We start from the raw sequence: 26,329 nt of genomic DNA on the forward strand, positions 1-26,329 counted from the left end.
GAAAAAAATCATCTTGCTTAGATTCAGTAGGGCTGATGGTACACAATTTCAAACTTATGTTACAGCAGTAGTTTTCCAACAAGATTCACGTGGACCTGTACTTGAGGTGCTGCATCATTCAAATCAAAGTTAACATGTAAAATTTTCTGGTTTTGTTTTTGACCATGCCCTCAGTGTGCGGAAGAATGTAGTGAATCCTTGCCACAAAAGTAACCAGAGCCACAGCCACAGCAATGACAACGCTAGAACCTTAACTCACTGCACAAGGGAACTCCAAAATTGTCTGTTTTTAAGGTTTTGTCACATAATTTTCCTAAACTGTCCCACTTGTAGCAAATGACGAAGTGAATAAACAAATGGCAAATAGGTTTTTTTTTTTTTTTTTTTTTTTTTTTTTTGTCTTTTTAGGGCCACACCCATGGCATATAGAAATTCTCAGGCTAGGGGTCGAATCAGAGCTGTGGCTGCTGGCCTACACCACAGCCATAGCAACGCAGGATCCGAGATGCATCTGTGACCTACACCACAGTTCATGGCAATGCCGGACTCTTTTTTTTTTTTTTTTTTTTTTTTTGTCTTTTCTAGGGCCACTTCCCGTGGCATATGGAGGTTCCCAGGCTAGGGGTATAATCAGAACTGTAGCCCCCGGCCTATGCCAGAGCCACAGCAACGCGGGATCCGAGCCGTGTCTGCAATCTACACCACAGCTCACGGCAACGCCGGATCCTTACTTAACCCACTGAGCAAGGCCAGGGATCAAACCTGCAACCTCATGGTTCCTAGTCAGATTCATTAACCACTGCGCCATGACAGGAACTCCAACGCTGGATTCTTAACTCACTAAGCAAGGCCAGGGATTGAACCTCATGGATGCTAGTCAGATTCGTTTCCTCTAAGCCATGACGGGAACTCTGCAAATGAATTATTAATAAAAACAAACTGGGAAATAACTTAAGCATACTTAGTTTGATTGTTGTGGTTGATAGTTTGTAGATACATTTATTTATTTCTCAAATATGTATTGAGCATCCACTAAGTGCTTGATGCCCTTCTTGACACTGGGAATATAGTAATAACTAAAGCAAACAAAATTGCATGTGGCATTCATACTGCATATTTGTAATATAGTTATTTTCTGCTAATAAAATTGTTCTAATCTTATATAATAAAATAAAATGTATTGCAATTTTGTTCTCCAGAAAGACCACTGTGGCTTCTAGTTCTGTCTGAGAGCCACTTTCTTATAGAATGGTTATTCTTGTTGGCCACATTTACAGGAAAAGTATGTTCTGCTTAGTATCCGTCACAATCAAATGGTACTTTATTAATTGCATATCACATTAACTTGGATTTGAGGTTTATTTATATTATTTGTAACTTAACTACCTTACCAGCATCATCATTCACATGAGAATACACACCACCTCTTTCAGATAACATAGTTTCCGGGACTTCATTTTTCAGCTTTTTGTGATTCTCTTATCTTTTGACTGGGTTAGTGTTTATTTCTTCTATCTTCTACCAATATAGAGTGCTATTTATCTGTAAATATTAGGTTGAACTATATGAAATTGCTATTTTTATAGGTCTAAGATATTTGACAATTGGCACTTTCATATGGTCCTGCCTAATAAGTATATATACGTTTATACACATACACATGTATTTGAGAGTGGAGGTGGGGAGAGGAAGGGAAACAGACAGTGAACTAAAGACAGAAATCAGGGGAATACTCACTATTTAATTTTCACTGAAAAGGAGCGTCTATGAAGGAACCTTTTTAAGAGGTATGAAAAGAACCAGAACGGTAGCACCAAAGAAACAGAGAGAATACAGGTTATCAAGGAAGAGTGAGGGGAAGATATTGCCACATATCCCAGGAGAGTCCAGAAAGATATAGACCAAAAAAAGGTTTCTTTTGGAATTGATAACACACAGGTCTTGACTACCTTTTGTGAACAGGGTCAATGGCGTGTGAAGGTGAAAACCAAATTGTGGAGGTTGAGGAGTCAATGAGAAATGAAGACAAGACAATGAATATTGGCTATGTTTCCAGAAGTTTGGCTAAAAAGAGGGGGAACAAGAGAGATAGCTGTAGTGGGACTTTGAATCAAGGGAAAGTTGTAAATTTTTTTGTCCCCAGAGTGAGAAAAACCTAACCATGTTAATAGATAGAGTGGAGGGAGCAAGATGAGAAGAGGGAGGGACTGAAATTGGAGGAAAGGTGGGGGGTAATTGATGGTGCAGGGTTTCAGAAAAAAACATGAAGACTTGATGGAGGGATTTGCTTGAAGGGATGGTGAGGGGTTGGGAAGTACCATTTATTCTCTAAGACTGAGGACAATGATAGGTGGATATATAGATATATTTGTACAGTTCGAAGAAAGGGCAAGAAATGGAAATACTTGTGCCCAAAAATCTTAAATTACTCAAAATAAGATAGACTTGAGTAGGGGTCTTCAAGAGAGTGTTATGTGGCTTAGGACAGCTACAGAAAAATGGGAGAGACAGCTAATTGAGGACAAGTGAGAGGATTATTGAGCTTCATTAAGGGCCCAGATGAAGTTGGAGACTGTAACTAGGAGTGGTAGAGCTGTTATTCTCAACATTTAAAAAAAAAAAAAACAAAAACAAAAAAACGTGTCCCCTTCTCAAAAACATAAAAATCAATGCCTTCCTCTAATGTGGAGGCTGGATGGGATGAAGTAGGTGAGTGGAGATTTTCCTTTTTTTTTCCCGCTTTTTATTGGTCTTTTTAGGGCCCCATCCATGGCATAGGCTAGGGGTCAAATCAGAGCTACAACTGCCAGCCTACACCACAGCCACAGCAATGCCAGATCCGAGCCTCGTCTGCGAACTACACCACAGCTCACTGCAACACTGGATCCTTAACCCACTGAGCGAGGCCAGGAATTGAATCCGCAATCTCATGGTTCCTAGTCGGATTAGTTTCCACTGTGCCACAACGGGAACTCCAAGATTTTCTGAATATGATGTAGGAATATCGAATACCTTTTCAAATGTCAAATTGACACCAAAAAAGATTGTTTTAGATGATTCCAAGGTTGCTTGAACATATTTATGACCTAAATGTGAGGTGTCAGTTTCTTAAAAAAATATTAATTAGGAGTTCCCGTCGTGGCGCAGTGGTTAACGAATCCGACTAGGAACCATGAGGTTGCGGGTTCGGTCCCTGCCCTTGCTCAGTGGGTTAACGATCCGGCGTTGCCGTGAGCTGTGGTGTAGGTTGCAGTCGCGGCTCGGATCCTGCGTTGCTGTGCCTCTGGCGTAGGCCGGTGGCTACAGCTCCGATTCGACCCCTAGCCTGGGAACCTCCATATGCCGCGAGAGCGGCCCAAGAAATAGCAACAACAAGAACAACAACAACTAAAGACAAAAAGACAAAAAAATATATATATATTAATTAAACTGTTGTATGAAATAGAAGTGATCACTCTATCACTGGAGATACTCAACTAGTTTCTAGGCCATTATTTATTAAGGATATTTGAGAAAGGTTTCCTGTATTAGATTTGGGGATCGTATGGTTTGCTTTCAAATTTATAGTTATGATTTATCCTTGTACGTGTTCCAGGCACACTTATTTCAAGGCTGTATTTCTTGTATCTGAACGAGGCCCTGGGAAATCAAGGCCTAAGAAAGGAAAAACTATAGAATTGTTTCTTTTCTACAGTCACAGAAGATAAATTTTATGACCATCAAAGAGGGAGTAAATCACAGTTGTAGATACAAGGTGAAAAGGGCGGAAAACTCATATCTGTAGCAACTTCAAAGGATCTCTGAGGGGAGACAGTAAGGAGTAGGTAATGCTGTATTTGATGATGTAATATATGTTATAAATGAATGTAATTTAGGGAAACAAGAGTCTGGTCCTCACTGATAAGCTGGGGGCAGTCTTGTAGAAAAAATAGTAAACTTACACTTCCATTAATCTTAAATCTCTTGGAGACCAATCATTTTATTTTCTCTACTTTTGATAATGCTGGCAATTTTCTATAATATAAAGTTTTAAGAAAAGAATGTTTAAAAAAAGAAACAAATTCATGGACATGGAGAACAGACTTGTGGTTGCAAAAGGGGAGGGGGAGGGAGTGGGATTGACTGGGAGTTTGGGGTTAGTAGATGTGGCAGCTATTGGGTTCTGAATTGAATGCGGTAATCTCTGTGGTCCCTTCCACCTCTAAGTCTCTGGTTTGGTCTGTTAGTTCTCTCACTATGGTACGTCCAAATGATTTTTTTGTTTTGCCCTCCCAGTGTAGTATTCTTCAGTGTCTGAAAGAGCTACTGCAAAATTGGCTGTTGTGGCTTTCTATGGACATCCACGTGAAATCTGTGACGAACAGTCCACTGTGAGTTATCTTATAACCCTCCGCAAGAGCTGATCTGTACAAAACTTTGCCTATGGAGTTTAATAGTGTGCCATGAAACCTAATTGCTTGATGCAAATGTTTAGTCATACTTTTCTTGAATTTTTTTTTCTTTTTCTTCATTCTTCTCCTCTGCAATCCTGTGAGGAAGGTTAATTCTTCAAATTCTGTTACGTAAATCATAAAACAACACCTAAGCCTTTAAGTAACTTGTAAGAGTTTAATATAGAAAAACATTGGCAAGCTGACATTAGAACTTGCAGCTTTGGTTTCCATTCACTTTATAAAATATATTCTTGCTTATATATAAAGTCCATTTCGATGATGGCTAGGAAAATCAGTAATTTCACTGTACTGATTTAGTTTCTCTGATGTATTTTGCTTATGTACATTAGTTTAATGTACATTAGCTTAGGCACATTAGTTAGAATAATGAAAGAGCCCTGAATTTCGATTAAGTTCATTATTGTTAAATGTATGCCTTACCTTCAAAGTGAAAGTTTTTAAAAGACTGAATTTCAAGGAACTACCTAATCAGGTTGTTTTGACTCTTTCTACCTAGTGTCTTTGGCATATATATGTATGTGTGTGTGTGTATACATGAGATCCAAGCCGCGTCTGCAACATATACCACACACACACACACACACATATGCACAGCAGTGCAGGATCTGTGTGTGTGTGTGTATACATGAGATCCAAGCCACGTCTGCAACATATACCACACACACATATACACACACACACACATATATATATGCACGGCAGTGCAGGATCTGAGCCGCATTTGCCACCTACATCACAGCTCACAGCAACAGTGGATCTTTTAACCCCTTGAGTGAGGTCAGGGATCGAACCCGCATCCTCATGGATACTAGTTGGGTTTGTTACCACTGAGCCACAATGGGAACTCCAGCATTCTATTTAAAAATTTTTTTTTGTTATACTTGATTTACAATGTTCTGTCAATTTCTGTTGTACAGTAAAGTGACCAGTTATACATACATATACATTCTTTTTGTCACCTTATCCTCCATCATGCTCCATCATAAGTGATTAGATAGAATTCCCTGTGCTCTACAGCAGGATCTCATTGCTTATTCACTCCAAATGCTATAGTTTGCATCTACTAACCCTAAACTTCCAGTCAATCCCACTCCCTCCCTCTCCCCTTTTGCAACCACAAGTCTGTTCTCCATTTCCATGAGTTTGTTTTTTAACATTATTTTCTTAAACTTTACATTATAGAAAATTGCCAGCATTATCAAAAATAGAGAAAATAGTATGATTGTTACCCTTATGTATGCATCATCCAGCTTCAGCAGTTATCAACTCATGGTTAACTTTTTTTCATCCATGACACCCCCTCACGTTCCTCATCCTTTGTACTAGTTCCCAGGCCAGGTATTGAACCCCCACCATAGCAGCGACAATGTGAATTCTTAACTGCTAAGCCACCAGGGAACTCCTGAACTAGGCCTTTTTTTTTTTTTTTTTTGCTTTTTAGGGCTGTACCCATGGCATATGGAGGTTCCCAGGCTAGTGTCCAATCAGAGTTACAGCTGCCGGCCACAGCCACAGCAACATGAGATCCAAGCCGCGTCTGCAACATATACCACAGTTCACAGCAACACTGGATCCTTAACTCACTGAGCAAGGCCAGGGATCAAACCCACAACCTCATGGTTCCTAGTCGGATTTGTTTCCGCTGCGCCATGACGGGAACTCCACTGTACTAGATATTTTTTAAACAAAACCCAGACGTCATTTCAGCTGTTGAAAAAATGCTACCAGTGTTACACCTAAAAAATTTAAGTTATATATATATATATAATATATAAATATATAATTGATGTTCAAATTCCCTATATTATCAGTCGCATTCTTTTTTTTTTTTTTGTCTTTTTGTCTTTTTAGGGCCTCACCTGTAGCATGTGGAAGTTCCCAGGCTAGGGGTCCAATCAGAGCTGTAGCCGCCAGCCTATGCCACAGCCACAGCAACTCCAGATCCGAGCTGCGTCTGCGACCTACGCCATAGCTCATGGCAATGCCATATCTTTAACCCACTGAGCGAGGCCAGGGAGTGAACCTGTGTCTTCATGGATGCTAGTCAGATTCGTTTCTGCTGAGCCACGACAGGAACTCTAGGTTGCATTCCTTATAATATAAGGATCCCTTAGCCTCAGTTGCAAATAGCTAGTGATTAGCTTGGTTAGATTAGCCCAGACTTATTTTTCTGTATGTTCTTATCCCTATAGTAATCTACTTTGATAGGAGAATGGAAAATAGAAACATAGGAGTTGACTTGAAAAATTTTAATTCTTCATATTCAGTATCACAGAGTTTCCATATATCTTGTTTGTCTGATCATTTTTAGGATGAAATGAAGCATTAGTGAGTAGTGAGAGTATCTTGTAAAGCATTGCTTATCAAAGTGTGGTCCCTGGACCAGCAGTATCAGCATCACCTGGGGACCTGTAGCAATTCAAATTCTAAGGCCCTAACTTAGACCTACAGAAATAAACCCTGGAGGTAGAGCCCAGTAATCTGTGTTTTAACATATGCTTCCATAATTTTGCTGCAAGCTGAAGTTTGAGAACCATAATCATAAAGCAATTTCATTTGAATGCTCAACGTCTTCAAACGCCTCAATTCTTTTAAAAATAGTATGTTTGCATCAATATTACATTACCATGTCTTAGGAACCCTGAGAGAGGTGATTTACAATTTCTAGATTTTCTTTCTAAAAATCCAGGGATCCTTTTTAGTATCAAAATTTTGAGAGGGCTTTTTATTTTTTTATTTTTTTGTCTTTTTGCCTTTTCTAGGTCCTCTCCTGTGGCATATGGAGATTCCCAGGCTAGGGGTCTAATCAGAGCTATAGTCGCCGGACTACACCAGAACCACAGCAACACAGGATCCGAGCCGTGTCCGCAGCCTACACCACAGCTCACAGCAAGGCTGGATCCTTAACCCACTGAGCAAGGCCAGGGATCGAACCCACAACCTCATGGTTCCTAGTCGGATTAGTTAACCACTGCGCCATGATGGGAACTCCTGAGAGGGCATTTTAAAAGGGGCTCAGCTTTCTAAAATTTTGTTTGTTTGTTTGTTTGTTTGGGGGAGGGGCCACACCTGCAACATATGGAGGTTCTCAGGCTAGGGGTCAAATCAGAGCTGCAGCTGCTGGTCTACACCACAGCCACAGCAACTCAGGACCCAAGCCGTATCTGCGACCTACACCACAGCTCATGGCAACGTCAGCTCCCTGACCCACTGAGTGAGGCCAGAGATCGAACCCTCATTCTCATGGGTAATAGTCGGATTCGTTTCTGCTGTGCTACAACAGGAACTCCCTAAAATTCTTAAACAAATAAATGAACATAATTGTAGATAACTTTGCTTGTCATAATACTACTTGGCATGATAAAATATAGCTCTCAAGTTTTCAATAATCCCTTCTGTCTTGAAGATACGAGTGTAATGCCAAGTTTCCATCAATGACTGTCAAAGAGGGAGTAAACTAGTTGTAGATCGCAAGGAGAGAAGGGTGGGAACCCATTCTCAGCAGTGGTTCTCCAGGGGCCATTTTTAGTCGGCACAGTGGCTGGGAAGAGTGTGCTATAATCTTTTAGTAGGTAGGAACCAGGGGTGCTAAATGTGCTATAGTGAGTGGGGACTAGGAGGCAGTCTTGAATAGCAAATTGTTTCATCCAAAATGCCAGTAGTGTTCTGTGGAGAAACACTTTCAAAGGATGCTGTCTGAGTAGTCACCATTGTACAGATTATTTCAGATGCATGTGTCAAGTGCTGCCAGAAACCATAGCTAGCTACAGTTTTCTAAGTGATAGGCTGACTGTATGGATGCCTGCCTATTTGAATGGTCTCTTTACCCTTTCCCTACTTGCTCCAGCACTGAACCATCATTTTGGTGAGCATTGGTAGTGTCATCATCTCCAGCTCTAAGACTATATACTGTTCCTTTCCCCTTGTGCATAACCATTTATCGGCTGCCTAGATTGGCTGTGAAATCACATTTCCCAGTCTTCCTAATCCACTCAACAGTGGATTGAAGGATGGGTGGGTAGATGGGTAGATTGAACCAATTATACCAGGTGCGATTTAAAAAGTCATGGTTCATTGATTTGGGAAAAATATAAAATATTTAGATCTGGTTTTTACTAGAAAAAATGAAAGATGCCAAAATTTTTACTAATTCAGGTTTAGAATTGAACTGGATTCCAATTAAATTAAAGTGAAAATATTTTTAACAGGCAAAACTTGTTTGGATTTGTATACCTAGAAACTAATTTGCTGACTGCTATGGACCCCGGAGTTGCTAATATTATCTAAAGTCTGTCTGGAGCTTAATCCTTTATTTTTCTGGTATTTACTAGTAGAGTGATTGCTGAGGATGTTCTATGAATTGATCTTAATGGTTCCCTAGAAGGCCGTGTAGTTTTATGACTAATCACTGTGTTTTTTAAAAAAGTGAATTATACATTGGAGTACTGGTCATTTTCTGAAATTCCCTGTAACTTTTGCTATATATTATCCAGCTTTAGCTTGGAAATTGCAAGGACTTTTGCTGCTAGGGATCTGAATGACATGGTTTCTTATTGCAGAGAGACGACCTTAGGTGGATCCCTGAACTCTGTCTCTGAACTGATTCACTATGTAGGGTGGCTGTCTACTACTGCAATGCGCTTGGAAAGCAGCAGTACTTTCTTGCTGCACTTTATTTTGGATTTCTATGAGAAGGTAGTACACATCCAATTTTACCTGTTTGGATTTTTGTGATGCCTGTCTGCTTTATTGCTCTGTTGTTTAAATTTTATGTACAACTAAGCTGAGCTATGATCTTATTAGCATAGTTAAGATAAGCTACATATTTTGGAGTTAATGATTGTATTCTGACCTGAATAAACTGACATTCGTAAAACAAAAGGGGAAAAATGCATTTTTTTGAAGTTCAGGTACTACTTTAATAGACATTTTCCTGAATAATGCTAGCCCTAGACATAGGTCTGTCTTTCATATCACTTTTTGCTCATTCACTGTCCATCTCCAACCCCTATTAAAAAACAAAAATAGCTTTTGTTTCTTCAGCTCTCTACCCCCACCTTTCTGCTGCCTTATTTTTCCCAGTATCTGTGATTCTGGTCCTCTTATCTTATATATAGTATTTGACCTAGGCAGAACTATTATCCAGAAAGTACCCACTAATCTCAGTTTTCCTGGCTTCCCCCTTTACTAATACCTAGTTGTCTGGTGCTATATTTGCTTAGAAGCATGCTTCTTAGTTTTCCAGGTTGACAGCTAACTCATATGATAAACCAGCATGTATGGGACTTAAGGAGAAATAAATAAATGCTCTCTTCTCCTTTCTCCCTAACTCTAAGGTCTCTCCCCAGAAAAAATTAAAAGATTTCAATAATGACTTTCTAGAAATAATCCTCTACGGTGAAGTTGCCATCTGGTGAGGTACATTTTTAAGCAGCTGTGACTACCTATTTATTTAATTTATGAATCAGGCCCAAACCCAATGTTATATTATTGTGAATTTTCTAGTGATGATTCTTTGGGTGAAGTTGGTTAAGGGATTCTAAGGAATAATCTATATGCTAATGTTATCATTCTTCCCAAAAGGTGTGTGACATATATATAAATTATAACCTTCCATTAGTGGTGTTGTTTCCTCCTGGAATCTTCTATCTTGCACTCCTCAGCCTGGATTCCAGTGTCCTGAACCAGCTCTGCTACATTATGGACAGGTACAAAGCCTTTGTACCATTTTATGAATTAGTATATCATAATTCTATCTTCATTTTACAGCTATACAAAAATTTATAATTTATAAATATGTAAGTTTATTGTGTATAATACAGTAAAATATTAAGTACAATAAAATCGTTATCCATTTTCTGCCAGGACTTTTGAAAATAGGAAACATGTCTTTCTTTTGGGAATGACCTTCCAGTATGGGACTATTTTAACTGTGTTGTTTTTATTTTTTAAAATTTTATTATTATTACCATTATTTTTTGGCCATGCCTGCAGCCTGTGGAAGTTCCTGGACCAGGGCTCAAACCCACACCACAGCAGTGACCCAAGTTACAGCAGTAACAATGCCAGATCCTTAACCCGCTGCACTACCAGAGAACTCCTTAACTGTGCTATTTTAAAAATGTCACTGTGGGGGATATAGATTAAAAGAATTCGTTGTTAAGGATCTTTTGTGCAGTGGTACTGCTGCACTCTGCATTGTTAATTCTTGTTGCTATGTCTCAAAGAAAAATTAGTCATTTTCTGACAACTGGTTTAAGTCTATGTAGCTTCTCTGGTAAAAAGAGAGATAAGGGAAGCTATTGCTGATTATATGAACCATAAGTATTATTTCTGATCCTTTCTAATTTTTTCACTTATGGACAGAAATTACTCTTTTTAATTCATAAGTGTGGACCCTTTTGGCATAGTTTGTAGGACTCTCCCAAGGTTAAGATGTTTAACATCTAATTAGAGTAGTTCTTAGGCAAGAAGAAATCACATTTCTAAGTTTTCACTTTATCCTTTCTACTGCACATTTTTTTCCATATTAAGAAAACATGTTCTATATCAGTGACTTCTTTGGAGCCTCTATTAATTTTTAAATAGTGAAACATTAAAAGCATTTCTTTTATTTATTTTTTATTGAAGTATAATTTACGAATCAAGTGCATATCTTAAATGTACAACTCAGTATTTGAGCCTCTATTAATTTTTCTTCTTTGAAGAAAATGTACCACAAAAGGAAAAAAACTTAACTAGACATTTGGATATTTGTGTATGTACACATCTGCATATATTTATGTTTAAAAGTTATACTTTTCTCTATGCTTACATATCAAAGGCATTTTTATAGTGATTTTTATTTTTTCCATTATAACTGGTTTACAGTGTTCTGTCAATTTTCTGCTGTACATCAGGGTGGCCTAGTTCAAAGGCATTTTAGTGGTAAAAATTTTATTATGTTCTCCCTTTTAGATATCGTAAAAATTTGACTGCTGCAAAGAAAAATGAGTTGGTACAAAAGGTATGGATGATGAATCTCTGTGTTAAATCACCATTGTTTAAAAATTGAATGTAGAGATATATGATCTGTTAAGAATAAGAAGGAAACAGAATTAGGTGATGATGAATTTTTTTTTCCCTTTCCCAATAGGCAAAATCAGAGTTCAGCTTCAGCAGCAAGACCTATCAAGAATTTAATCACTATTTGACAGCCATGGTTGGTTGCCTGTGGACATCCAAACCCTTCCAGAAAGGATTATATGTTGACCCCAAAGTCTTAGAAAAAGCTGCAGTAGCAGAATATAAAAACAGTTTAAATTTAGTCCATCACCCTGCTCTTTTGAGTTATGCTGTTTCCTTTCTGCTACAGGTAAGAGTATTTAAACAATTTTTAGATTTTCTATAGGAATCCTCTGATGGCAGAAAGAGGAAATGCCATAAATCAATTATTTCTGAATTGCAAGACGTGTTCAGTCATACTTTTTGAGTATCAGCTAACTTTTTGGCATTGTGCTAGGCTCTGGGAATTCAAAGTTAACTTAAGTGATTAGTTTCTACCTTCCAAGAACTTGGGCCTGTGGCAGAGACAGATTTGTGAACATTACTACAAAATACAGTTAGGTGAAGTGATAAGAGGTACAGTTGTGAGAAAGATGGGGGGAGTGGTTATTCAGTTCTACTTAGAGATGGTGCCAGGAAAGGAAAGAGTTCAGAGAGGTGGAGGCTTTAGTAAAAATCCTTCTAGACAAGATGGAAAATGTAGGCTAGATAATATAATTAGAGTTGGAGTCATAGTCAAAGACTGCTGATGTAATGTGTTGAAATCAGTATATAGGCAAGGTCTTCTCAGGACTTTATCATCAGCCCTATCATTTTCCACATTATCAGTGACTCAAACAACTCAAATAGTGTGCATATCAAATGTGTGGATGACACAACAGGATTTACAGATACACTGATAGACTCTGGATTCAGAATTCCCTGAATAGACTGGGACATCAAGGAATACAACAAAATGGAAAAAAATGTGCAGAATGCAGGAGGTATTTTGAATAATTGTTTACTACATTCATGCAAGAACTGGGCACTGTGCTGAACAAGACACATCTGGTTATTGCCCTCATAGAGCTTAGAATCTAGTCGGGGAGGTGGTCGTTAAACAAATATCTTACAATAAAGAGTGATGAGTAGTATAGGAAAAGTACAGAGGACGATGAAAAAATATACAAGCGGGTTAACCTGGTTCAGGCTTACAGAAGTGATGATAATTGGTCTCCCAATAGATTTTGGAGGATAAAGGGGTACTCGTTTTTCCTCCTGATGTCTTGGTCTGGTTTTGGTTTCAGGTTAATTCCAGCCTCATAGAATAAGTTAGGAAGTATTCTCCTAAAAAGTTTGTGAAGTATTGGCATTAATTCTTCTTTAAATATTTGGTAGATTTTACCTATGAAGCCATCTTTTCATGAGCTTTTTAAAAATATATATATATATTTTACTGAAGTATAGTTGATTTACATTGTATTAATTTCTGTAGTACAGCAAAGTGATTCAGAAATATATGTAGATATCTATATGTCTGTGTGTGTGTGTGTGTATATATATATATATATACACACACACATATTCTTTTTCATATTCTTTTCCATTATAGTTTATCTCAGGATAATGACTATAGTTCCTTGTGCTATATAATAGGACCTTGTTTTGATAATGCTTTCTATTTCTTTTCATTCCTGATTTTAGTAATTTGAATCTTGTATCTTTTTTCTTTATTTAGTCTAGCTAAAAGTTTGTCAATGTTTTTGATCTTCTTAAAGAACCAACTTTTAGTTTGATTTTTCCCTACTTAAAAGAATTTTAAAATTGTGGTTAAATACACATAACATAAAATGTATCATCTTAACCATTTTTAAGTATACAGTTCACTGGTATTAAGTACATTCACATTGTTGTGCTAACATCATCATCATCCATCTACAAAACTTTTCATCTTGTGAAACTAAAACTCTATACCTATTAAACAGTAACTCCCTATTCCCTCCTCCCCTCAACCCTTTGCAGCCTTCATTCTACTTTCAATCTCTGTGAGTTTGACTATTCTAGGTACCTCATATAAGTGGAATCATATAGTATTTTTCCTTTTGCAAGTAACTTACTGCATTTAGCATAATGTCTTCAAGGTTCATCTCTGTTGTAACATGTGTCAATATCCCTTTTCAAGGCCGAGTAATATTCCATTGTGTGTATATACCACATTTTGTTTATCTGTTCATCCTTTGATAGACATTTGGGTTGCTTCCAGCTTTTTGCTATTGTAAAGTAATCCTGCCATGAACATGGGTGTAACGTTATCTTTTCAAGTCCTTGTTTTCAGTTTTTTTGGATATATACCCAGAAGTGGAATTACTAGGTGGTATGGTAAATATGTTTTTACTTTTTTGAGGAGACACCATTCTGTTTCCCATAGGTGTTTCTACATGAATTTTACATTCATACCAGCATCTCATAAGGGTTCCATTTTCTCCATATCCTCACCAAAAAGCTTTTTTTTCTGTTTTCTAGTTTTTTTTTTCCTAATAGGCATCCTTATGTGTGTGAAATGATAGCTCGTTATGGTTTTAATTCACATTTCCCTAATGATTAGTGGTGTGGGGCATCTTTTATATCCTCATTGTATTTCTGAGCTGTCTGTTCTTTTACACTAGTCTCTGTATCTGCTGTCATAACAGTACCACATTAATTTTTTTTTTTTGTCTTTTTTTGTTGTTGTTGTTGCTATTTCTTGGGCCGCTCCCGCGGCATATGGAGGTTCCCAGGCTAGGGGTTGAATCGGAGCTGTAGCCACCGGCCTACGCCAGAGCCACAGCAACGCGGGATCCGAGCCGCATCTGCAACCTACACCACAGCTCACGGCAACGCCGGATCGTTAACCCACTGAGCAAGGGCAGGGACCGAACCCGCAACCTCATGGTTCCTAGTCGGATTCGTTAACCACTGCGCCACGACAAGAACTCCTAATTTTGTTAATTTTTAAAATTTTTTTGTCTTTTGTAGGGCCACTTCCTGTGGCATATGGAGGTTCCCAGGCTAGGGAATCGGAGCTCTAGCCGCCGGCCTATGCCACAGCCACAGCAATGCAGGATCCAAGCCGCATCTGTGATCTACACCACAGTTCACGGCAATGCCGGATCCTTAACTCACTGAACGAGGCCAGAGATGGAACTTGCAACCTCATGGTTCCTAGTTGGGTTCATTTCCACTGCGTTGCAACAGAAACTCCACAGTACCACATTATTTTAATTTTGGTAACATTGTAGTAAGTTTTGAAATTAGGAGGTGTGAGACTCTGCTGTTATATTTTGTATTTCAATTATTCCTGCTCTCCTTGCTTTGGGTTCAGTTTGCTGTCATTTCCAGTTTCTTGGCAGTAAATTAGATTATTGATTTGAGATCATCTTTTTTTTTTTTTTTTTTTTTAGGGCCACACCCGTGACATATGAAGTTCCCAGTCTAGGGGTTGAATTGGAGCTACAGCTGCCAGCCACAGCCACAGCCACAGCCACAGCACCTCAGAATCCAGGCTGCACCTGCGATCTACACCCACAGCTCACAGCAACACCAGATCCTTTAACCCACTGAGTGAGGCCAGGGATCTAATCTGCATTCTCATGTATCCTAGTTGGGTTTGTTACCACTAAGCCATGATGGGAACTCCTAGATTTTCTTGAATAAATATTTTTACATTTCCTTTTTTGTTTTTTGGCCACACCTGCGGCATGTGGAAGTTCCGTTTGAACCCACACCACAGCAGTGACCCAAACATCAGTGGCAACATCGGATCCTTAACCCACTGAGCCACTAGAGAACTACAGTATTTTTTTTTTTTGGCCTTTTCTAGGGCTGCTCCCCCGGCATATGGAGGTTCCCAGGCTAGGGGTTGAATCGGAGCTGTAGCCACTGGCCTACGCCAGAGCCACAGCAATGGGGGATCCGAGCCGCATCTGCAACCTATACTGCAGCTCACAGCAACGCCGGATCCTTAACCCACTGAGCAAGGCCAGGGATCGAACCCACAACTTCATGGTTCCTAGTCGGATTCGTTAACCACTGCGCCATGAAGGGAGCTCCATGGGAACTACAGCATTTTTATATTTTCTATATTTCTTTAGGATGATTTCTAGAGACTTTAAATACTGTGTTTGTGAAAACAATCTTTGCCAACTTTGCCCATTTTTCTGGGGAGTGGTTCCACAGAACTCCTCATGATCTCATCCTAGAAGTGGAACTCCATGTAGATGGACATTTTTTATCATAGAGCAACCACTCTCTGTTTCTTGAGTATCCATCCAAAGACATACTGTATATTTCTGTGTAAATGATCTTTTTCAACACTATACACTGTACATAATTTTATGTCTCTTTATTTTTTTGACTTAATATTTCGGCTTTTGTTTCATATTTGTACGTAAAGGACTGCTTCATTCTTTTTGTTGTCTCTGTAGTATTCCACTGTATGAGTGTAGTACAAGCTTATATAAGTTGAGCATTTGTACTTATTTCTAATCTTGTTATTAAATTATACTCTAATGAATGTGTTTGAACTATATACATCATTTCATATGTTTGTAAATGTGTCTGTTGGATAAAATTACTCCAGGTGGAATTGCTTCCAAAGAGTATATCTTTTTAATTTTGTAAGGTATTGTCAAATTGCTTTCAATGGAAGTTATACCAGTTTACATTACTGCTAACAATGAATGGGTGTCTTAGTCTCCATAACTTGTCAATACAGTTGTATCAGATTCTTATTTACGAAAGTATGTAGTGAATTATAGGGTATAATTGATTTTCATAAGTCAGCTTTTTTTTCCTCCTAGACTGTGTGTATATATCTTAATTATAAGACTCAGTCTCTGAAGTAGTATGTATTATCATCTTGGACATAGGTAAGCAAACTTGTTTTGGAGGATCAGGAATTGATATATATTTTAAGTAGGAAATGTTTTTACGAGTGTTTTAGGAAGGTTGACTCTTGAAAGTTTGATTCTAGCAGCACAGCACATTTGGCTAAATGTGAAACTATAATTTGGTAATTGATGTTTCTCTATAATTTTGGAAACATTAGACTTTAATATCAATCTTTCTTTTAAAAGAATACATTTTGAGCTCTTGTCATGAACTAATTGCTCACTGTCTAGTATTATACCTTTGAGGTAGTAAAAATCGCCTCTGATACTATGGTAGTATGGTTTAATTCTGATAGTTTTACTTTGCTGAATTATCACATTGTAAATATTTCACATTAGCCATATTTTTAGCGACAATTTGGTAAATTTAATTTGGCCAGTCAGTTATCAATATCAGAAGAGCTCAGGTCACTTAATGAGTTTGGGCATTTGTAGAGCTTACATTTCAGGAAATTCTGAAGCTTTGGGTTTTCTTATCATAAATCACCTTTGCATTAATAACTAGTTGTTTCTTTGTTTACTCATTCAACAATTTGGTGTCCACAGTGCTTAAGAAGAGAGATACTGAAGATAGCCAATATTAGCCCATTGTGTCCCCCTTTGCCTGCAAAACAATAAAGCTCTTATTTTCTCCTTCACCCCCACCCAAAAAAAGGATAGATACCATCTCTGTCCAAATGGAATTTATGTTCTAATGAGAACAAATGATAAACAAGTAATGAAATAAGTAGAAATGACACTTTTAAATTTTGAGAAATGCTCTCAAGGACATAAACAGGATGGGGTGAGAGAGAGACTGGGGAGTAGTCGGGGATGGATATTCAAGGAGGGACTTTTTAAACAGGTGGCAGTTGATCTGAGATTTTTTCTAAAAGATGAGAATAAGCCAGCCTAGGAATAGCTGAAAGAAGAGCATTCCAAGCAGTGGGGACAGTAGTCAAGGGGTTCAAGGAAAAAGGAATGCCAGTGTGGCTTAGCTTAAGGAACAGGATGGAAACTGGAATGAATTAGATTGGAGAGATGCAGGAACCACTATCTTACCCATCTGTTAGGAGTGCAGTGGCAAACAATTGAAGGATTTTTAAATAGAGTATGGACTGAGTTGGTGTTTAATAGAGATCACTTTGTTTTTTTAGTGGAGGATAGAGGAAAAAAGGAAGCCTAAGTGGAAGCAGAGGTACTAATTAGATTGATAGTGATATGTATACAGATGGTGGTAGTGAAGATGGATAGAAGTGGACTGGTTTGAGATATATTGCAGAGATAGAATAGACACAACCTGATGACTTATTTAGAAGTGGGAATGAGAAAAAGGAAAGGACTTTTGAGTTTTTTTTAATTGAGCAGCTAGGTTAATGGTGGTTCCAGTTATTAATAAGATGAATACTGGTAGAAGTATGGGAGAGATTATTTTGATATGGTGGGAGGGCAAGTTGAGAATCAAGGTTTTAACCTACTTAATTTCGAGATGCCTTTTAGATATCCAAGAAGAAGTGTAAGTAGGCAGTTTGAAATGGGGGCTTGGAGCTCAGGAGAGAAGTTGAAACTAGATAAATAAAAATGAAATTCATCCGCATGGACTATATTTTATCAGTTCTAAAAACACACTTTTTTTTCACCTTTTAACTTCTCAGGGATCAGGGTGCATCTTGTGATTGATGTCAGCCAGGCAGTTGTCATGATACAGTTGTCATTTGCTGTTTTTGAGTATGCACAGGCAGATTGCCAGAACCAGACCTTGCAATAATAGGTGTCAGCAGTGTGGGGGAAAATTGGAGACCACATTGGAGCATTGTTTTAAGCCCTCAAAACCAAATGACTTGGAGGAAGAGGGGAAGGAAGCAATGAACCATACATGTTATGGACTTTCCTTGAAGCAGGAGTCAAAAGTAGGTTAGCTTTATACATTTAGGACCCAAGAAACAGTAGGTTTTAGTTCCTTTAAGAAATGTTTCATAATCAGCACCCTGGCACAGGGATGAAATTGTGTGAAAAAACACAGCTATCTACAACTCTTGAGTAGAGAAGTAATTCAGAAGAGTTGAACTCTGAATGTGAACTTTCATCACTTAATTTTGTTTATATTTACCATTTCATGTTTGTAAAAATGACATGATCAGAATTTGCCTACACCTAAAACTCTTTTAATCATTATAAAATAAAAACTTCTAAGTGTTAAAAATGCATTGTTTTATATACATAGTTTAATAGGCAGAGATTTTCTTAGTGATATATAAAAAATGTTAGAATCAATAGCTTTTCAATGAAGTACAGTAGATGCTAATTAAAGCCAGGTGATAAGTGTGATCACCTAGCTTTGAATTTCCATTTCATAAAATCAGCTTTGTACACAGACTTCCTCCTCATCCTTCAAGACTCAGTTTATATAATATTCCTCAGAAAAGCCTTCTCTAACACCTTCCATCTCCACCCCAGTGGCTGAGTACAGAATTTGGGAGATGAGGCCATAGATTTGCAAAATGGTGTTCACTTTATCCACTGTGATTTTATTTTCCTTCTGTTTGTGCTTCTAGGGAGAGGTGTGGGAGGTTTGAAGGTTTATTCAAAAAGAATCCAAAAGAGATGGTTAGAATAGAACATAGCAAAGTGAATCAAACAGTAAATAGCCGTCTTCACTTTCTGATAATTTTTGCTCACCAAATATGTTCATCCTCGTTTCCTTGCTTTTGTGGTTTTCTGTTTTTGTTTTTAAAGGGATGGCCAGAAGAAAGGACAGTGAACATGAGCTCTATTCGGGTAAGTAAATTTATTTTCATAATGTTCAGGGATTTTATACCTTTAGCTTTTTCCCCAAATCTAAAGTCTGCTGCCAAGACAAAGTCGAAGTGAAGTGTTTACCTTCAGAATTTCTTCCAGTGACTTTTATGTGACTTCATTGGCACATACCCTTTACATAGATAAAATGATTCATAATTTGACTCTTGCTGTTGTGTCTGTGCATCATCTTATCTTAGAATACAGTTGCATATAGTTAGAGTGTGACTGTAATGAGTCTGATTTAACAAAACCGAACACAGTTGTCTCAGTATAGAAACTCTGCTGTGTACATATATAATATAGGCCATAATGTAATAATGTCTGCTGCTGTGTTATCTATTTTAGATGTTAAATTCTTCCACTGTGGGAATGATGATCCATTTCCATTTCACAGGACTTGTTCAGTAGAACAGCTAAAAATTTTTTTGGCCAGTATAATAAAAGGAATTTTTAGCCCTTAAAATTTTGAGTACTTTCTGGTTTAAGTGTTACCTAGTGGCTGAGTTTCAATTATGAAACTGGCCACTCAAGCTAACTCTTGGTTTATGCATCCAGGATGCTGGGAACTTTTCCCTGGCAAAGAAGAGGAGGAAGAGAATAAGCAAACTAAATATTTGATAAGTAATTTTCTCTTCTTTTGTGCCTGTAGGGAAAGAAATGGAACTGGTATTTGGACTATTTGTTCTCCGAGGGGTTACAAGGCTTGAAACTTTTCATAAAAAGTAGTATTCATCGTTCTTCTGTCCCCTGAGCAGAGAGCATAAACCACGTGATCAACATTAAATGAATGTTGATGGAAACAAACTGGGCATACTGGACTAAATTCCTTCCTCATTGCTGCAGAGGTTAAGTGGCTCTACTTGTGTTTCCATGCTCGTTTTATCAACAGACTGCCATCCTCAGGGAGTCCTCAGACTGCCCTTCTGTCCGTGGCTCAGGAGAGCCTTGATGCGGCTAACCATTTTTCAGAATCTAGATTCTTTAGCCCACTAGTAAAAAATTACTTCATCATTAGGTTCTTCCTTCCACCAGATTATACATAAAGAGATATATCTGTTATGTGGTGGGATTTTTCACATTCTTGTGGACTGTGAGCTGCATTTTTTGATGTAAGAGAGCAAGTAGTAATATACAGTGGCGGTTAAGCAGCAGGCATATTCATGCCAGATACTCAGCTGCCTCTGTACAACCTCCGTGAGTCTTGCCATTTTTCTTAGTGTGACCAACCACACCAACACCAATTGAAAAGGATACATTTTTAACTTTAAAAGCTGGCTCTAAGTAGTTGGTAGATCCCTGGGCCTTCACTGGTAGCAGTTTGATGAGAGAAGGAAGGAGAAAGTATTGTGGGATAGTCGAGACATTCCTGTTCATACCAGTTCAATTTCACTAAACTCTCTATTTTGTGGTATGTGCATGTATGTATATGTATATAACCCCTTTTTAAGTGTTTAGGTCCAAATTAACTATAACTTTATTTTCAGAAATAATTCTGAAACTTTTAAGAAATTTTATAAAAGCTAAAATATCTTATTGAAATTTTACTACAAAATTTTGCTTCAGCAGTTATTGAATAACTCACCCCTTTTAATAAAATTGGTATAATTTGAGAGAAAATAAGTTGAATTTATTTTTGGTTTTAAGGGCATATTCTTACGGTTTTTTCCTTTTAAAGCAAAACAGAACCCTAAACTATATTATTAGATGTTATTCAGACTAGAAATCTTATTTATTCATTGATTTTTTAATTTAATACATGTTCACTGAGCTTTCCATGTGTTATGTGTTCTGTGTGGTGGTTATACAGTACTTGCTTTTGTGGAATTTACTGCATTACATTGGAGGTGACAGATGATACACATGTATGCAAATACATAATATCAGGTGTTATAAAGATGAAGCAAGGAATAGGGACAGAAACAAACTGAGCATACTGGACTAAATTCCTTCCTTGTTGGTAGAGAGGCTGAGTGGTTCAACTTGAGTTTCCATGCTTGTTTCACCAACACACTGCCATCCTCAGGGAGTCCTTGGACTGGCCTTCTGTTCTTGGCTCAGGAGAGCCTCAATGTGACTGTTTTTTCAAGATCTAGATTCTTTAGCACACTAGTGAAAAGTGACTTCATCATCAGGCTCTGCCTTCCACAAGATTATACATAGAGAGATATATATCTTTGAGAGGGTTGCTACTTTAGATACGATGGTTAGGGAAGACCTGTTTGAAAAGATGACATATGCAGAGCCCCTGATGAAATAAGCATGTGAACCTTGTGAATGTTTAGGGAGAAAGCATTTTCAGAAGAAGTAAAAGCAAGTTAAAGGCTTTAAAATGTTACTTATTTGGCATGTTTGAGGAATAGCAGAGTCCAGTAAGGTTATAACATAGTGATTAAGAGTGAAGAATGGTAAGAAATTGAACAGGGGAGAAAGTCAGAGAGTAGTTCATGAAGATCCTTATAGCCTGATGTGGATATGTAATGGGATGCTCTTAAAGGGTTGAAAGCAGAGGAGTGACATAATTTTACTTAGCTGTATGAAGGTGCAATGTGAAGTTTAGACTGAAGTGGATTAAGGGTGAACACAGAGACCAGTTAGGTTATTAGTGTTCCAGGCAAGAGTTTAGACTAGAGTGGTAGATGACGGGGAGATGGTTAGATATTGGATTCAAGCTTTATTTTATTTTTTATGGCTGTACCCACAGCATATGGAAGTTCCCAGGCTAGGGGTTGAATCAGAGCTGCAGCTGCCAGCCTATGGCACAGCCACAGCAACACGGCAGTTGAGCCACGTCTGACCTACACCACAGCTCCTGGCAATGCCAGATCCTTAACCCACTGAGTGATGCCAGGGATCGAACCTGCATCTTCATGGATACAAGTCGGGTTTGTTACCACTAAGTCACAGCAGGAACTCCCTCAAGCTCTATGTTAAAGGTAGAGCAATATGATCTGCTGATAGCTTGGATATGAAAAAAGTAAGGGAGGAGTAAAGGATGACTCCTAGGTTCTTTACTGAGCAACTTGGTAAATTCTGGAATGAAGAGATGAGGAACAGGTTTGGAGGAGTGTAGAATCAGGAGTTACTTCTTGGTCATTCTAGTTCAAAGATGCTGAGTAGGCAGTTGGATATCCAAGTCTAGGATTCAGGGAACAATTAGGTAGTAACAAAATTGAGCTGGGCGTCTTTACCGAATGGCCGTGAGCATTGCTGGAGATCACTTAATGCAGCTTGAAGAGAAAATGGCAAAGAACAGAGCCTTGGAGTATGCCAGTGTTAAGAAGTAGAGGAGAAGGGATAGGAGTTTCCCTCATGGCTCGGTGGTTAATGAATCCGACTAGGAACCATGAGGTTGCAGGTTCAATCCCTGGCCTCGCTCAGTGGGTTAAAGATCCGGCGTTGCTGTGAGCTGTGGAGTAAGTTGCAGACGTGGCTTGGGTCTGGTGTTGCTGTGACTGTGGTGTAGGCCAGCAGCTACAGATCCAATTCGACCCCTATACTGGGAACCTCCATGTGTCATGGGTTTGGTCCTCAAAAGACAAAAAAACAAAACAAAAAAAAAAAACAAAAAAAAGAAGTAGAGGAGAAGGGAGGAACCAGCAAAAGACTGAGAAGGACCCACCATTGAGCTAGAAGAAGAATCAGGAGACTGGTGTGCTGGAGCCAAGTAAAGAAAGTGTTTCAAAAAGGAGGAGTATTTAGTGGTGTGAAATGTTGCCTATATACCTGGATAAAAAGGAGTTTTAGCTTCTTTGAAATAAATGTGATAGCTTCCCCAATGGGTAACCTTTATCATTTAGAGAATTATCTTGTTTTTAAGTTTGTACTCCAAATAACTTCCCATATTATTTTTCAGAACATGTTATTTTGGTCCCTAAGAGCATGTAGAACTTTAAATGGTAAGAAGGGGTTTGATTTTTTTTTTTTGTGAAGTTAAACCCCTAACAATCTTCAGCTTCAGATCATGGAAGAAACTTTTCTGAACCTAAGTTTACATCCTAAGAGAAAAACATTTTTTTCCCTTAGTTTGTCTTTTCATTCAGTGATGATTCCCTGAGTACCTTTTTGCCCATATTTTCCTCTATCATTTTTTAACCCACTTAAGATTAGCTATATGGCTAAATATGCAAAATCTAGTTATGTGAAAAGTCTTTTTTGAAGAATCTTTATGGCAAAGAAAAGCAAGATTTCAATAAGAATAGCTATTTTGCTTCAGTGCAAAACATGTCTAGAAAAGTAATAGAAAATGTCATTTATTTTCTCAATTGTGCAGAAAGAATGCTTTGTTTACCCAGTATTTGTGTAAAATTGTTGATGTTAAAAATATTGACTTTTCAATACTAACATTGCTATTAGATTTCTAACGTTTTCCTTTTTTTTTTTTTTTTTTGTCTTTTTGCCTTTTCTAGGGCCACTCTCTCAGCATATGGAGGTTCCCAGGCTAGGGGTCTAATCGGAGCTGTAGATGCCGCCCTACACCAGAGCCACAGCAACACGGGATCCCAGCCGTGTCTGCGACCTACACCACAGCTCACAGCAACGCTGGATCCTTAACCCACTGAACAAGGCCAGGGACTGAACCCACAACCTCACGGTTCCTAATCGGATTCATTAACCACTGCACCACAACGGGAACTCCACATTTTCCTTTTTATCTTAACTTCTTCCTCTGGTCTTTGGGACAGTCTGTAAAAAAAAAAAAGTAGATAAGTCTAGGAAGTTCCCATCGTGGCACAGTGGTTAACGAATCCAACTAGGAACCATGAGGTTGCCGGTTCCATCCCTGCCCTTGCTCAGTGGGTTAGCTGTGATGTAGGTTGCAGATGTGGCTCAGATCCCGCATTGCTGTAGCTCTGGCATAGGCCGGTGGCTACAGCTCCGATTAGACCCCTAGTCTGGGAACCTCCATATGCTGCGGGAGCGGCCCAAGAAATGGCAAAAAGACAAAAAAAAAAAAAAAGTAGATAAGTCTATGGTTTTTCACATAACTTTTATTAATATAGTAGAAATTTTCTTTATATCAGACACATTTTATGTCACAAATGGTTTACTAGATAGAAAATTTATTCTCTAAGATGGTATTATATTTTAAGATCTTTTTTCAATTGATACTACTTTTCACTTTGTTTAAATTATTAGGTTTTTTAATATAGAGAGCCTCTATATCTATCATGTCACAAATTCTGTTTCTAATAAAGATGGAGGCAATGTATTGAATGTTTGTTTTCCTCAGAATTCTTTTTTTAATGTTGACCATTTGAGTTTTATTTCTTTTTCTTTTTTTCCCCTCAAAATTCTAAAGTTAAAGCCCTAACCCCAACATGATGGTGTTTGGAGGTGGGGCCTTTGGGAAGTGTTTAGATCACGAGGGGGGAGGCCTCACAAATGGGGTTAGTGCCTTTATGAGAATTATAAAAAACAAGAAGAGTTCCCTTTGTGACTCAGTGTGTTAAGAACTTGACTAGTATTTATGAGGATGCAGGTTCGATCCCTGGCCCCGCTCAGTGGGTTAAAGATCAGGCATTGCCATGAACTGTGGTGTAGGTTACAGATGTGGCCCAGATCTGGTATTGCCGTGGCTGTGGTGTAGGCCAGCATTTGCAACTCTGATTCCACCCCTAGCCTGAGAACTTCCATATGCTGCAGGTGCAGCCCTAAAAAAATAAAAAAATAAAAGGAAGAAACAAGAGATATGATCTTTTCTCTCCATGTGTGAAGATCCAGCCAAAAGGCAGCTATGTATAAGTTAGGAAGAAGACCCATACTGGTACCCTGATCTTGGACTCAGCCTTCAGAATTGTGAGAAGAAAAATTTGTTTTTTAAAGCCATCCAGTCTATGGTATTTTTGTTATAGCAGCCTGATCTGACTAAGACAATGAGCAACAATGTTTAACAGAATATATTGTTGAACAGAATCTTTAATGCTTTATTTTCATAATAGTCAGAAAAGGATATCTTCCCAAGGAGCATAATAGTACATGTGAATTAAAGTGCATTTTAAGGTATGTAACAGGTATGCAAGTTTTTTTCAGCTTTCCAGGGAGAATATTAGCTTATCGAACTAGATTTGCTGCACAGAGCTGAAGGCTGGATATTAAGGAGTCCTTCTATTGTTTCTAGTTTTAGGTTTATCATTAGTGAATTTCATGACCTTGGGAGTCACTTCAGTACTTTGCCCGTTCATTCTCTCTTTGATAAAATTTAGGTTCTGATGTGGTCTTTCAAAGGTTTTGCATACAAAATGATAGAAAATCTGTAAAAATTTCATTGAAAAGCCAAAATAAGGGGAAAAAGATATAAAAGTTTATCCTACCTTGGAAGATATGTTTAATCAAAGTGTATCTTACAGAAGTGCAATTGAAGACTATCCTAGGAGGTAGTGGCTTACTGAAATAAGGTGCATTCTCAGTACTTTACTCTCTGGAAAAACAGTTTCTTGAGCCTTTCTGAGAAAAGTGCTGAAAGTATGGGTGAATAAGCACCTACTTAATAGTTTGACATCCTAAGTATTTATGAGTATTTCAGCCCTGAATACAGTAACACAGTTAACGTCACATGAAATTGAACAAGACTAAATTTTTTTTTTTTTTTTTTGGCTTTTTGCCTTTTCTAGGTCCGCTCCCATGGCATATGGAGGTTCCCAGGCTAGGGGTCTAATTGGAGCTGTAGCTGCCGCCCTACACCACAGCCACAGCAACTCGGGATCCAAGCTGTGTCTGCAACCTATACCACAGCTCACAGCAACACTGGATCCTTTAACCCACTGAGCAAGGCCAGGGGCCGAACCCACAACCTCATGGTTCCCAGTTGGATTCGTTAACCACTGCACCACGATGGGAACTCCAAGACTGAATTTTTTTATATGGTGTACTTTTCCCCTTATGTCCATTTGTAGGCAAACTTTCTGTTACTTGGGGTAATGAGGAAGAAAATAGTATATACTTTTTAAATTAGACATTAATTTCAACTTTAAAAAATAGAACTGAATGATTTTTCTGTTTATAATCAGCTTTGTGGATGAGGCTAAATTCACAAACTTGATCACCAGTTTCTGCATAGTCAGTTGAACATTGTAATGGGGAGGACTTCTGGATGGTAATATGTTTTGCTTTTTTTTTTTTTTTGTCTTTTTTGTTGTTGTTGTTGTT

The 26,329-nt window shown here is 38.2% G+C and overlaps 1 protein-coding gene across 3 annotated transcripts in view; it reads left to right on the forward strand.

The window, feature by feature from the left end:
• Positions 1-20,800, forward strand: part of CENPI (centromere protein I) — a 50,041-nt gene extending 29,241 nt beyond the window's left edge. For 2 of the 3 annotated variants that reach the window (XM_003135236.5, XM_085006963.1), the window contains 7 exons: positions 4,276-4,370; positions 9,014-9,149; positions 10,038-10,162; positions 11,412-11,460; positions 11,590-11,808; positions 19,121-19,162; positions 19,833-20,800. In XM_003135236.5, coding sequence (XP_003135284.3) covers positions 4,276-4,370; positions 9,014-9,149; positions 10,038-10,162; positions 11,412-11,460; positions 11,590-11,808; positions 19,121-19,162; positions 19,833-19,934 — 768 coding nt within the window. In that variant the 3' untranslated portion in view covers positions 19,935-20,800. Of the gene's footprint in view, positions 1-4,275; positions 4,371-9,013; positions 9,150-10,037; positions 10,163-11,411; positions 11,461-11,589; positions 14,622-15,464; positions 16,030-19,120; positions 19,163-19,832 lie in introns of those variants that run through there. The other variant, XR_014834830.1, reaches the window with a different exon arrangement.
• The last annotated feature ends 5,529 nt before the right edge of the window (positions 20,801-26,329 follow it).

Source organism: Sus scrofa, chromosome X, assembly GCF_054392235.1.
Source record: "Sus scrofa isolate SSC_HxYL_T2T_F1_AM1 chromosome X, Sscrofa_HxYL_maternal_Yorkshire_Landrace_v2.0, whole genome shotgun sequence".
Taxonomy (NCBI): Eukaryota; Metazoa; Chordata; class Mammalia; order Artiodactyla; family Suidae; genus Sus; species Sus scrofa.